The 12,333-nt window shown below is 48.6% G+C and overlaps 1 protein-coding gene across 1 annotated transcript; it reads right to left on the bottom strand.

Moving 5' to 3' along the window:
• Positions 1-216: 216 nt before the first annotated feature.
• On the bottom strand, positions 217-3,459 carry LOC118356972 (protein IQ-DOMAIN 14-like). The gene is made up of 2 exons (XM_035727539.1): positions 3,351-3,459; positions 217-578 (listed from the first exon to the last, which is right to left on the bottom strand). The coding sequence occupies exons 1-2, from the start codon at positions 3,457-3,459 to the stop codon at positions 217-219; spliced, it is 471 nt and encodes a 156-aa protein (XP_035583432.1).
• Positions 3,460-12,333: the final 8,874 nt, after the last annotated feature.

The raw sequence follows: 12,333 nt of genomic DNA, 5'->3' as shown, positions 1-12,333 counted from the left end.
AGCCACACAACATACAGGTATTTTAACGCTCAGGGCATTAATTCAATTAACAATAATACAGAAGCCCTGAGAAGCTCCACGCTGCCACACACCGGAACACGCAGGAGAGCGCGTAACCCAAAGCTCCAAGGCCAATATTTCCAACTTAATTTTCAAATGTCAGGAATATACTTCTAAGTTCATAAATGTTTTTGGTGAGCACTGAGCAGGAGCCTCTCACATGGCCGGCGTGGTCAGCCGGGGCGTGGTCAGCCGGGGCGTGGTCAGCCGGGGCGTGGTCAGCCGGGGCGTGGTCAGCCGGGGCGTGGTCAGCCGGGGCGTGGTCAGCCGGGGCGTGGCCAGCCGGGGCGTGGCCAGCCGGGGCGTGGCCAGCCGGGGCGTGGCCAGCCGGGGCGTGGCCAGCCGGGGCGTGGCCAGCCGGGGCGTGGCCAGCCGGGGCGTGGCCAGCCGGGGCGTGGCCAGCCGGGGCGTGGCCAGCCGGGGCGTGGCCAGCCGGGGCGTGGCCAGCCGGGGCGTGGCCAGCCGGGGCGTGGCCAGCCGGGGCGTGGCCAGCCGGGGCGTGGCCAGCCGGGGCGTGGCTGGAGGCTGGAGCACCAGTCTTGGTCCCACAGGGGTGGCTTTGTTGGAAATTGGTTTATTTTTGCAATAATTCTCTTCTACCACTGATTCATTTTGCAGAGCACGTCTGCCCACCTCCTGTGTCTCCTTCTCCTTAAACATTCAATGAAGACTTCAGGGTTATTTATGCAACAAACATTTATTGAACACATGCTATATGGCAGACCCCATATTAGCCACTGAGAAGTCAAATTTAATGAGCACCAGATTAGTTAAAAGGTAATTAATTTAACAATTTAGACGACCCCGAAATGCTTGGTGCTCCCTCCTACGTACGGTCAGGGTCCATCAGAGTTTGTTTATTTCGGTTCGACTAGAGCAATAGCCGATCACTAGATGCTGTCAATTCTAGGTCTTCATTTTTGGTGAAACTTTCTCCACCGCCAGTTCAATCACCACATCCAGTGGCACAGTCAGGCCGCCAACAGAATCCCCATCCTGCACAAGCCCGTGGCTCCCAAATGCCAAAACTCAGTGTGAAGGCCTGAAACAGGTTCACACAAGCCTGGCCAAGTCCTGCAGGCGTGGGGCTGACCCCAGGAACCTCGTTTGCCTGGGTCTGCGTGGGTTTTAGAGCTGAAAGTCAGGCCCCCAGGAGAGCTGTGAGCCTCTGCAGGCTGCCTAGACCCTTCTCCCACCTCCACCCCTGCAACACCCTCCAGAGGAGAAGTCCCCACGGGTTTCCAGACCCTTTCCATGCTGATTGTGCTCTTCATGGGGATAGCCAGCGCTTCTCGAATTTCAGGGCTTTGAGCCCAAAGAAGCAAGGGGATGGCCGCCTTGGTGACCGGGTCCATCCTGGAGTTCTTTATGAATGGGGCCCTTAATACTACAAAGTAATCTCCACGTGGCCCAAAGCAAACACAGTCATGGTGTTCCCTGTTTATGATAATGCACCACCAGGTCTCTGTCCTGGCGGCTCATTAACATAAAAATGTGGAATAATCAGGAGGGTGCATTGGGAGGGCCCACAGCTGGAGGAGCCTGGGTCCTGGCCAGGACAGTGGCCTGAGGCCAGTGGAGATCTTGCTAAAAGGACTTTAGCAGGGCTAAGGGGCGGCCGGGGTGGAGAACCCTGCCTTAACAGAAGTCACCACGTTTCTAACGGGCTTGCACAAGTAAAAGGAAAGAATGGAGTCAACATGTTTTCCCACTTTAAATTCTGAATCCCTGTGGTTCTAGGCATGGTCCACTTTGAGTAGTTTTGCTACTTATTCTGTACTCTTCAGGTCTTAGCGTTTGAATCAGCCGAGGTTTTAAAAAATGCCCATTTGTAGATATCGGCGTGCATGTCTGCCCGCGTACAGGCGTGTGTATGCACACGCGTCCACAGCTGATTCTTAATGACCGGCTCTAACACATCGCATCAGTTATTTGCAGGAAAAATAGTGGGAACACCAAGGCAGGTTCAGATTTTGGCAGAGGCCTCCAACATTTGGGTTTGGAAAAGTTCTCCGAGAGCACTTTCCCAGGCCCCTTCCCCTATATTTCCGAAGCCATGTGCGTCTTAAGGGAAATGCGGGCCATATGTTTGGGATTCATTTACACATAAGTCATCGGTGTATTTTGTAAGAAATATCTGGTGCTCAGAAAGCGTCTCAGCTCGTTTCTACATGTTTAGCTTTTGAGAAAGGGGGCTTGTAGCTGACAAGACAATGACACACAAGCCTCAGAAGTTCACGTGGCACCGGATTCCCGAAGGAGCCCGACGAAGTGGACAGCGTCCCGAGACAGAAACTCCAGGCACGAAATTTTCTCTCCGCCTAACCATGCGACGGGGCGGAAGACAACTTTGTTAGGTAACTTCAAGAGAAAGACTCACACTGTTGGAGAGAGAAACACAAAATACGTGTCATATTTCTGTTTCTTTTGGAATGGGTTAGCTAATATAATACCAAAATGATGAGTGTTTTGAGCTACCCCTCTAGCGCTTGCACCGAGGTGGTAGGAGGGGAGACGGCAGGCAGCAAGGACGCAGCTTACCCTGCAGCTCTGCTGTGGCACATGCTCGTCCTGGGGGCTTGGCCCAGGAGAGGTCTCAGCTTGGGATTCTCATTCCTCCTTTTACTTTTTTCTTTTTTAAAGATTTTATTTATTTGACAGAGAGAGCACAAGCAGAGGGAGAGAGGGGGAGAAGCAGGTTCCCGCGGAGCAGGGAGCCCGATGTGGGACTCAATCCCAGGACCCTGGGATCGTGACCTGAGCCGAAGGCAGACGCTTCACCGACTGAGCCACCCCGGCGCCCCCAACATTTCTCCTTTTGGTCGGACCCAGTGGTCCTTCTTCCTTGACCCTTCTAGCTGCTGCCTTCTGGCTCGAAGCCCTCCCCCCTTCGTCTTGGTGAAAGCCTGAGGACCTGGCAGGCTCACGGGTGGTGCACTGATGCATCGGGATGAGTGTTTGGGATGCAGACCCAGGGCCGGGGGGTGTCTGTGCCCCTGGCGTGGAATGAGGAACACGGGGCTGCAGGATCAGCTCCCGTCGTCTGGCCCTGCTCTCCTCAGGCCCCCAGCTCCGAGGAGGCCTTGCCAAGCTGGGGAAGCGCCGTATGTGTGTGTTTCCATGTTACAGGTTCACCGACATGAAGGTAAGGGACGTCGTGTTGTGAGCCATAAAGGAGAGTGGGTGATCTCGGTGTTGAAGTCATGGCCTCACCCCAGAGCTCCAGAAAGTACCTGAAACCATCCTCAGTTGCACTCAGGTCACCATCAGGGAAGGGGATCCTCGTGTACCGGGAGCAAAGCCCACGTCGATGCTGACAACACTTAGCACCTTGTGGACACCACGGACGCAGACCACGTACGTCCAAGGGCTGTGGTTCAGATGAAGGGACCGGCTCATGGCGCTGAGGAGGCAGGCGAAGGGCCGTGGTCACAGTTACAGAAGAATCATGCAGTTGTTGACACAACCTCATTTAAACCGAAGGCTTTGGGGCACCCGGCTGGCTCAGTCAGTGGAGCGTGTGGCTCTTGTTCTCATGGTCGTGAGTTCGAGCCCCACGTTGGAGGTAGAGTTTACTTAAAAAAAAAGCTGGACTCCAGGAGCCAAACCGAGGGTTTCAGAGGGGAGGGGGGTGGGGGGATGGGGTAATGGTGATGGGTGCTAAGGGCCGCACGTGCTGTGATGAGCACCGGGTGTTACACACAACTAATGAATCATTGAACACCACATCAAAAACTAATGATCTACTGTACTGTGGCTAACTGAACCTAATCAAAAATAAAAAAGAAATAAAGATTTTAAGATTCAGTTTAAAAAAATCTTAAAAAAATAAACCAAAACCTTTAAATCAAAATATGAGTTTTTAAAAGAAGAACAATCCTACCTCCTACCTGTTCTTCCAGCTCTGGGCCTGAGCAAATTTTTATTTTGTTTTGTTTTGTCCTGAATACTCTTCACACGCATGCACACACTGCATTTCATTCCTGTACGTAAATAAAAACGTTGAGTTAACATCACAGTGTGACCTGTTTTTACTAAACATTTTCCACGTCATTACGAATGCTTCCCAACTGTTTCGAAGGGTGACCTCTATCCGCAAATGGCTAAACCCATCTTACTTCACCGCCTTCTAACATTGGGCGCTTACGGTCCTGGCCTCCATCAGCCCCTCTGCTCGGGCAGGCAGCCCAGCCCAGGCCTCCCTGGAGGCCTGAGGCCCCGGAACATTCCCTTTCTTCACCACTTCTCATTTTCCTTCCTAGACCCTTTTCTCTGCCTCCTGACGCGCCCGCCTTCCGTCTTACGCGCTCCTCGGCGAACTTGGAAACAGTGCCCCGACCTTGAAAGCACAGGCGCAGGCTCTCGGATCACATCTCCCCTCCACCTGCACGGAGGGAAGGCCGCGGCTGATAGGCGTGCTGGGGGCAATCTCAGGAAGCTTCGCCGGCAGGAGGAGCCAGCTAAGGGCTGAGTCGTGCTTGAGCCCGGCCGAGTCCTGCTCTGGCGTCCGTGCACCTGCTGCCGCTCACCCAGCAAACGATGCCCAGCCGGCCTCTGGGGGAGCGGAGACGCTGTGGAGGCCATAAGGAGCGCATGGGTCTGTTGGTCAGCTGGCTGCAAGAACAGAATACCACAGACAGGGCGGCTCAGCGACTCTTACCCCCTCATGTCCCGGAGGATGGAGTCCTGGATGGAGGGCCCAGCAGACCTGGGTCTGAAGACGGCCCCTCTGGCTCATGGACGGCCGTGCACTTGCTGTGTCCTCAGGGGCCGTCCCTCAGCAGGTGCCCCGGGAGGGAGGAGCGCTCCAGCATCCCTTCTCGAAAGGACTCTGACCCTCCGGGACCAAGGTCCCGTCCCACAGCCTCATTTACCTTAGATGACTTCCTCAGGCCCCGTCACCAAATGCAGCCGCACTTGGAGGGGTCCCCACACACAAATTTGTGGAGGGCCACAGACATTCAGTCCTGAACAAAAGGCCTCAGTTATTGGTTATTTCTGGTTCTTGAAGGATGCTCTTACTCTGGAGATAAAATAGAAGTTTTCCAGGAAGTCTCTCAGGACTTTGGGTGAGTTTCTGCTGTCAGCTTTTGGTGAGGAACGTTCCAGAAACACCTTTTCCTCCGGGATCATGACTTTACATGTCTAGCTTTTCTGGGGCCGTCCACCTCCCCGAGAGCCAGGAATGCACCAGAAACCCAGTGTGCCGCGCAGCCCGCGTGGAAGACAGGTTGTGGGCGCCTCGGGGATCAACCCCGGCCTCACCACTGGCTGAGCGAGTGCAGGAGTTACACACATGACGTGTGTCCTGAGGCCGTCTCCACCAATCTACTGCTGCTCAGCCTCGGCCCACGGCGGCACACGGCTGGTGTCCGCGATCATCACAGAAATGAGCGCCGTCCCGACGACAGGATAGCAGAACCTCATGGAGGACGTGTCCACGCGGGGTCCTGGGCTGCCCTCAATCGCAGCTTTCCGATGGCGGCGGGGAGGGGACACAGCCGGTACGGGTACCCTGGCCGCACAGGGACCCTCTGGCTCATTCAGGCGGTGGTCCCTCCTTCAGACAGCCGAAGCCAGAGCGGAATGAGGGGGTTACGGGGAGCTAGCCCCGGCTTGCTGACTGAGCCCTGACACCAGGTTAAGGAAAAGGAGCCAACAACAGGCCACCTTGCAGGGGCGCTTCGAGAAACACCAGGGGCCGCCACCCCAAGGGGGGCACTCCACTCAGAGAAGCCACTTTGGGGTGCACCTGCCTCATTAGCCCCAGGGAGCCGCCTCGGTGGCCACCCCATCGGCGCGCGCAGCCACCATGGACGATCCCAATCCTTACTGGACAAGCGGAGCCTGTCATGACAGGTGGCTGAGGAAACGTGTGGGATTCCTTTTCCAGTGATGGAGCAAAGCCAGGCTGAGCCCTGCCCCAGCCACCAGCCCCCGGACAGCCACGCTGGCCCCAGAGCCACAGAGCCCGGGCGGGGGGCCCTGCTCCTCTCTCCCGCTCCTGCAAACCAGCGCTCCGTGTCTTCACGCGGAGGTGACGGGAGGCCCGCTCACTGCCCCGCCCGCATGCTCCCCTCTAAAGCCACAGAAACTGCTAGATTTTGAATGAAATGCATTTTGTCAGGAGCCGGGGATGCTCTGAAGCTCCATGTGTCTTTTAATAGCTGGCTGGGTTCTGACAGGTTCCCCAAGGCAAAGAGTAGCCCAAACCACTTTTAACAACAACTGGGCCAAGCATTTTGGGGAAGACATAGGAAGTTACAGTGGCCAAACTTCACAAGAAGACAAAGTGACAGGACATGGGTTTCTGAAGCGCTGAAGTCCCGACCAGAAGCTCCGTGCACTCTGGCTCTTGTCGCTCCCATTCCCAGAGGAGCAGTTTCTCGAGCGCAAATGGGGAGAAAGGCTGCCGAACCAACTGCCGAACCAGGCCTCAAAGACAGATGAACCTGAAAACGGTGTCGGGTCTCCAGGGCCGTTGCCCACCTCAGACGATGCTTGGCAGAGCGACTCCTGGGCCCCGACAGGACAATCCTTGACAGTCATCCTCCTCTCCGCTCTGCTGCCAGTGTCAAAACCCTGGGGGCCGTCTGGAATGCAGGTTCCTGCACAAAATACCTTCTATATGCATGTGCCCTCCCCATGACTCCTAAACCGTAATTGTGGGGGGTGTTGGTAAGTCCAGGGCATTTACTCACAATGAACTCCATTTTGGGAATTACTAGCACACACCATGGGAAGCTGACGTGTCCCGTGGCAGCACTGTGATGCTGATGATTGTTGGCCAAGGATTGAAAGGCACCTGCGCTGAGTGTGGAGCGCACAGCAGTGAGGTTCGATTTAGCTTTGTTTCGTGGAAGGCGGGGCCACGTCTCGCTGGAAGCCGCTGATGACAACATGGAAAGGAACAAGGACGGGGTCATCCTGCAGCCACCGAGCCCCAGGTCTGCAAACTCCCTGCGCTCTGTTCCCTCGGAGGGTTCATCTCTCCACTTGAGTTTTCAGCACGCTGACATTTCTTCCTCGTGCTCACAGCGGTCTCATGAGGGACCTGGAGAAATATCTGGCTAAGCCTCCACACGCTGTTTCCCCAGACTTGCCCTGCGCGGCCAGGAGACTCACACCAACCAAAGCAGCAGCATGTGTGGGACCTCACAGGCTCTTCGGCACCTCCCCTCTGCCTGGCCACGTCACCCGACTCCCGACTCTAGAACCAGCCCGGAGGTGCTGCCGCGACTCACAGTCTTTGTGCAACTGGGGATGACGTGTGCTCACCTCCAGCCCCCTGTGTGTGCACGCATGTGTGTCCTCAGCGTCACACCGCACGGCTCAACTATGCACTGGGGACACACTGGTGCAGCAGCTAAGTTCCCAACGCTGTGCGGGGGCTGAAAGATAGAAGTGGGACTCCAAACAATGAACGAACACAACGTGTGACACTTACGCTCAAGCAAGCCAGTCTAGACAAGGCGGAGGGAGGCGGGGCAATTCCAAGCACTGGGGGCCAGGTACTATTGGGAAAGCTCCGGGAGCAGATCTGTGGGTCCCCCACTACCACCCCCTCATCTTTCCTAGGGAGTAAAGTGCATCCAGACAGGCAATGTGCCCACAGCTTGGAGCAGTTAGAATGTGTTTCCAGATATGACCAAAAGCAAGCAGGCAAAACTTTTCTACTCCATTTGTAGGGATATGTCCTGGGGAGACTGCCCTATTGTCTCCTGGGTCTGGGGTCTCTACACCGAGTGAGGGCTTGGCTGCAGAAGCTAGAGCTCTGCTGCTGGGAGGGCCTGGGGACATGACATGCACACTGTCCACATCCTCCTCCCTCCAACCCCAAACAGAGACAGAGAGGAGCCGGTGTCCTGCCCACCCCCGACTTCTGCACGCCTTAAGTCCTCCTGCTGTTTAGACTTCCCGACAATAAAGTTGCAGGGCTTATTAAGGTCATTCTCAGATGTCCTCATTTGTTTACAGTGTGTTGCTTTTCTTTGGGCTCTTTCCAGGTGAATGAGACAATTTTTTAAGAAGACATAAAAATTAATTGAGGCAGGTGTGGGGGCTGCCTGGTTTTCTGATGCTCACAGCGGTTTTGATGTAAGAAGCTTATATTTATTTTATAGTCCAATTAAAATAAACACAAAATACCTTCTATATGCATGTGCAATATGCATCTCTTAGATATACATATAAATGTATGGATACACATATATGTACATTTACTATGTGTATACATATGTTTTGATATATATGTAATTATGTTTCTCTAAGTAGATATGTACATTTGTATGCTATATATATATATATATATATATATATAAGTGTGAATAATTACTTAATTCTACATTCTTTCAAAATCAGAAAACTGGCCAAACTTTAATATGGTTCTTTTTAAAGTTACTTTTTAAAATTTTGAGATAATCAGAAATTCACAACCATTTTTTTGTTTTGTTTTGAATTTTCTTGTTTTATTAACATTCCTTTAATGGCTCATTTGATAACATGAGGGTTCCATATTTATTCCTATTTATCCCTTTATCTCTCTTCTTATTGGACGCTGCTGTCATTCTCTCCTAAGGTAGAGAGCTTATTCCATATTTTTGTGGGAAATAGAAAGAGATCAAGATTGCATTATTTTCTTTTGAAAGACATGACTTAATATTAATGCAAAATTAAAAAGGATTTCTGAAGTGCAGGATTAAGCAGTTTGGAGTGAAGAAGGAGATTTCATTTTTTTCTTTTTTTTTGGCAGAAGATCTCTTTAAAATTTTTATTTATTTATTTATTTATTTATTTATTTATTTATTTTTATTATGTTCAGTTAGCCAACAGATAGTACATCATTAGTTTTTGATGTAGTGTTCTATGATTCATTAGTGGTATATAACACCCAGTGCCCTCCTTAATACCCATCACACAATCATTTTGAAGAAATAGTGACGAGACATGTCCCATAAGCCAGTTTCCACCATGGTAATATCTGATAAAACTAGAGTATAATGTCACAATTAGGAGCTGATATTGACACAGTCGCGATCCAGAGCATTCCCAACAGCAGAAGGATCCGCACCATTCCCTTCCCACACACAGCCTCTTCTTAGTCCCTGCTGACCACTAACTTCTCCATTTTTACCACTGAACGTTTCAAGAATGTTTTGTAACTGGAACCATGCAGTATGTGATCTTGAGAATTTTTTGTTACTGGCATAATTCTGTGAAGATTGATCCAGATTGCTGTGTGTATCAATATCCCATTCCTTTTCACTGCCGAGGAGTATTCCACTGTGCAGAGCTGCCAGTTTGTTCAACTGTTTACCTACTGATGGACATCAGTTTGTTTTTAGTTTCTGGGTATTATGCCCAAAGCTCCAAGGAACATAAGTTTTTATTTCTCTGAGATCATTATCCAGAGTGTAATCACTTGGTCAAATGGTATTTGCATTTGTCCTTTAAGAAACAACAAAACCGTCTTCCAGAATGACTGTATCATTTACATTCTCACCAGCAATGTGTGACTGATCTAGCTTTTCCACATCTATGCCAGCATTTGGTGCTGTCACTATTTTTTTTAATTTTAGCATTTCTGATAAATGTGCAATAGTGTCTCATTATGGTTTCAGTTTGCATCTGCCTAATTGCTAATGATGTCAAATATAGTTTTAGGTGCTTATTTGCCATCTGTCTATCTTCCTTGGTGAAATGCTTGTTCATGTCTTTTTCCCATTTTCTACTTGGATTGTTATTTTTTTTTAAACATTGGGTGGTGAGAGCTCCTTATTTAATTCAGATACTTACTTTTGATGGCTCTCTGGTCTGCACATATATTCTCCCAGCCTGTCATTTCATACAGTTAAAGCATTTTTTTTTCCACAGAGTTAAGGTTTTTAATTTTGATAAAGTCTTATTTATCAATTTTACCTTTTACAAATCATGTTTTGTGATCTATTTACCTAGCCAGAGATCCCAAAATTTTCTGCTGTTTTTTTCTAAAGTTACAAAATTTTATATTTTATATTCAAGTCTGATATATTTTGAGTTTTTATATCAAGTGTAAAGTTTAGGTCAGGATTCATTTTTCTGCATATGGGTGTCCAATTGCACCTAACATCATTTGTCGAAAGACTTTCCTTTTTACATTGGATTACTTTTGGGCTTTTGTCAGTAAAATGTGCGTATCAGTATGGTTCTCTTTCTGGGTTTTGTATTTTGTTCCGTTAATTTATGTCATTGTCCATCCCCCGATACTACCCAGTCTGGATTACTGGAGCTATATAAGAAGTCTGGGGATAAGAATGGTTCCTCCAAATTTATCTTTTTTCATAAAAAACAAACACAAAACTCTTCTAGGTCCTTTTTATTTCCATATAATTTTTTAAAAATTTTTTTATTGTTATGTTAATCACCATACATTACATCATTAGTTTTGGATGTAGTGTTCCATGATTCATTGTTCGTGCATAACACCCAGTGCTCCACGCAGAACGTGCCCTCTTTAATAGACATCACCAGGCTAACCCATCCCCCCACCCCCCTGCCCTCTAGAAACCTCAGTTTGTTTTTCAGAGTCCATCGTCTCTCGTGGTTCATCTCCCCCTCCGATTTACTCCCCTTCATTCTTCCCCTTCTGCTATCTTCTTCTTTTTTTTTCTTAACGTATATTGCATTATTTGTTTCAGAGGTACAGATCTGTGATTCAACAGTCTTGCACAATTCACAGCGCTCACCATAGCACATACCCTCCCCAATGTCTATCACCCAGCCACCCCATCCCTCCCACCCCCCACCACTCCAGCAACCCTCAGTTTGTTTCCTGAGATTAAGAATTCCTCATATCAGTGAGGTCATATGATACATGTCTTTCTCTGATTGACTTACTTTGCTCAGCATAATACCCTCCAGTTCCATCCACATCATTGCAAATGGCAAGATCTCATTCTTTTTGATGGCTGCAACATATTCCATTGTGTATATATACCACTTCTTCTTTATCCACTCATCTGTCGATGGACATCTTGGCTCTTTCCACAGTTTGGCTATTGTGGACATTGCTGCTATAAACATTGGGGTGCACGTACCCCTTCGGATCCCTACATTTATATCTTTGTGGTAAATGCCCAGTAGTGCAATTGCTGGATCGTATGGTAGCTCTATTTTCAACTGTTTGAGGAACCTCCATACTGTTTTCCAGAGTGGTTGTACCAGCTTGCATTCCCACCAACAGTGTCGGAGGGTTCCCCTTTCTCCTCATCCCCGACAACATCTGTTGTTTCCTGACTTGTTAATTTTCGTTATTCTGACTGGTGTGAGGTGGTATCTCATTGAGGTTTTGATTTGGATTTCCCTGATGCCGAGCGATGTTGAGCACTTTTTCATGTGTCTCTTGGCCATTTGGATGTCTTCCATATAATTTTTGAATACTATTATCTGTATCTACAAAAGACTTGCTAAGACTCTGACAGGCATTAATCCATCTCTTTACTTTCAATCTGCCTCCATTGTTATGTGTGAACTGAGTTTCTTGTGCTCAGCATAAAGTTGAGTCCTAGCTTTCTTTTTTAAAGCCCACTCTGCCAATCTCTGCCTTTCATCTGATTTATTTAGATCATCTATGTTTAATGTATTTGTTGTCGTGTTAGGAATTCATTCTGCCTTTTTGTTCTCTATTTGTCCTCTCTGCTTCTCATTTCTCTTTTTCTTTTTTCTGCTTTTCTATGGGTTACTTAAACATTATTTTTAGAATTCAGTTTTGCTATATTTACAGTGTTATTTAGTATATCTCTTTGTTTAGGCTTCATTGTGGATGCTCTGGGTGTTACATTACATACATAATTTATCAGAATCTATTTGTGGTGTTTATCAGTTCAGGGGAAGCATGGCACCTTACCTCTCTTTATGTCACTTTACGCCCCTTGTCTGTAATATAATAGTTTTAAGTATCTCCTCTACACAGATCTATAATAAAATAAAGTGTTAAGAGTTTTGTTTCAATCATCAAGTATAATTAGGAAAACTTAAGAGAAGAATAAAAATGTGTTTGCCATAATTTTACTCCTTTTGATATTCTTTCTTTATTTCTGATATTCTAAGGTTTTTTCTTTTATCCTTTTCTTTCTGTTTAAAGAAATATCTTTAGCCATTCCTCCAGGGTATATCAGCCGGCAGAAAAATTTCTTATTTTTCCTTTATTTGAGAGTGTCTTCATACACCCTTCATTCCTCAAGGACATTCTTGCTTGGCTGGGACTCTGGGCTGAGAACTCCTTCCTTTCAGTGA

Source organism: Zalophus californianus, chromosome 5 (genome assembly GCF_009762305.2).
Source record: "Zalophus californianus isolate mZalCal1 chromosome 5, mZalCal1.pri.v2, whole genome shotgun sequence".
Taxonomy (NCBI): Eukaryota; Metazoa; Chordata; class Mammalia; order Carnivora; family Otariidae; genus Zalophus; species Zalophus californianus.
The sequence above is the reverse complement of the archived record's forward strand: the minus strand, read 5'-3'. Positions and strand labels throughout refer to the sequence as shown.

What these genes read in the sequence shown, in the direction of transcription:
- LOC118356972 (XM_035727539.1), bottom strand. Translation starts at nt 3,459, where the DNA reads ATGAGCCGGTCCCTTCATCTGAACCACAGCCCTTGGACGTACGTGGTC. An exon ending in CGACGTGGGCTTTGCTCCCG is followed by an intron (nt 579 to 3,350) that starts GTACACGAGGAT and finishes TCCAGCCTCCAG; the next exon opens with CCACGCCCCGGCTGGCCACG.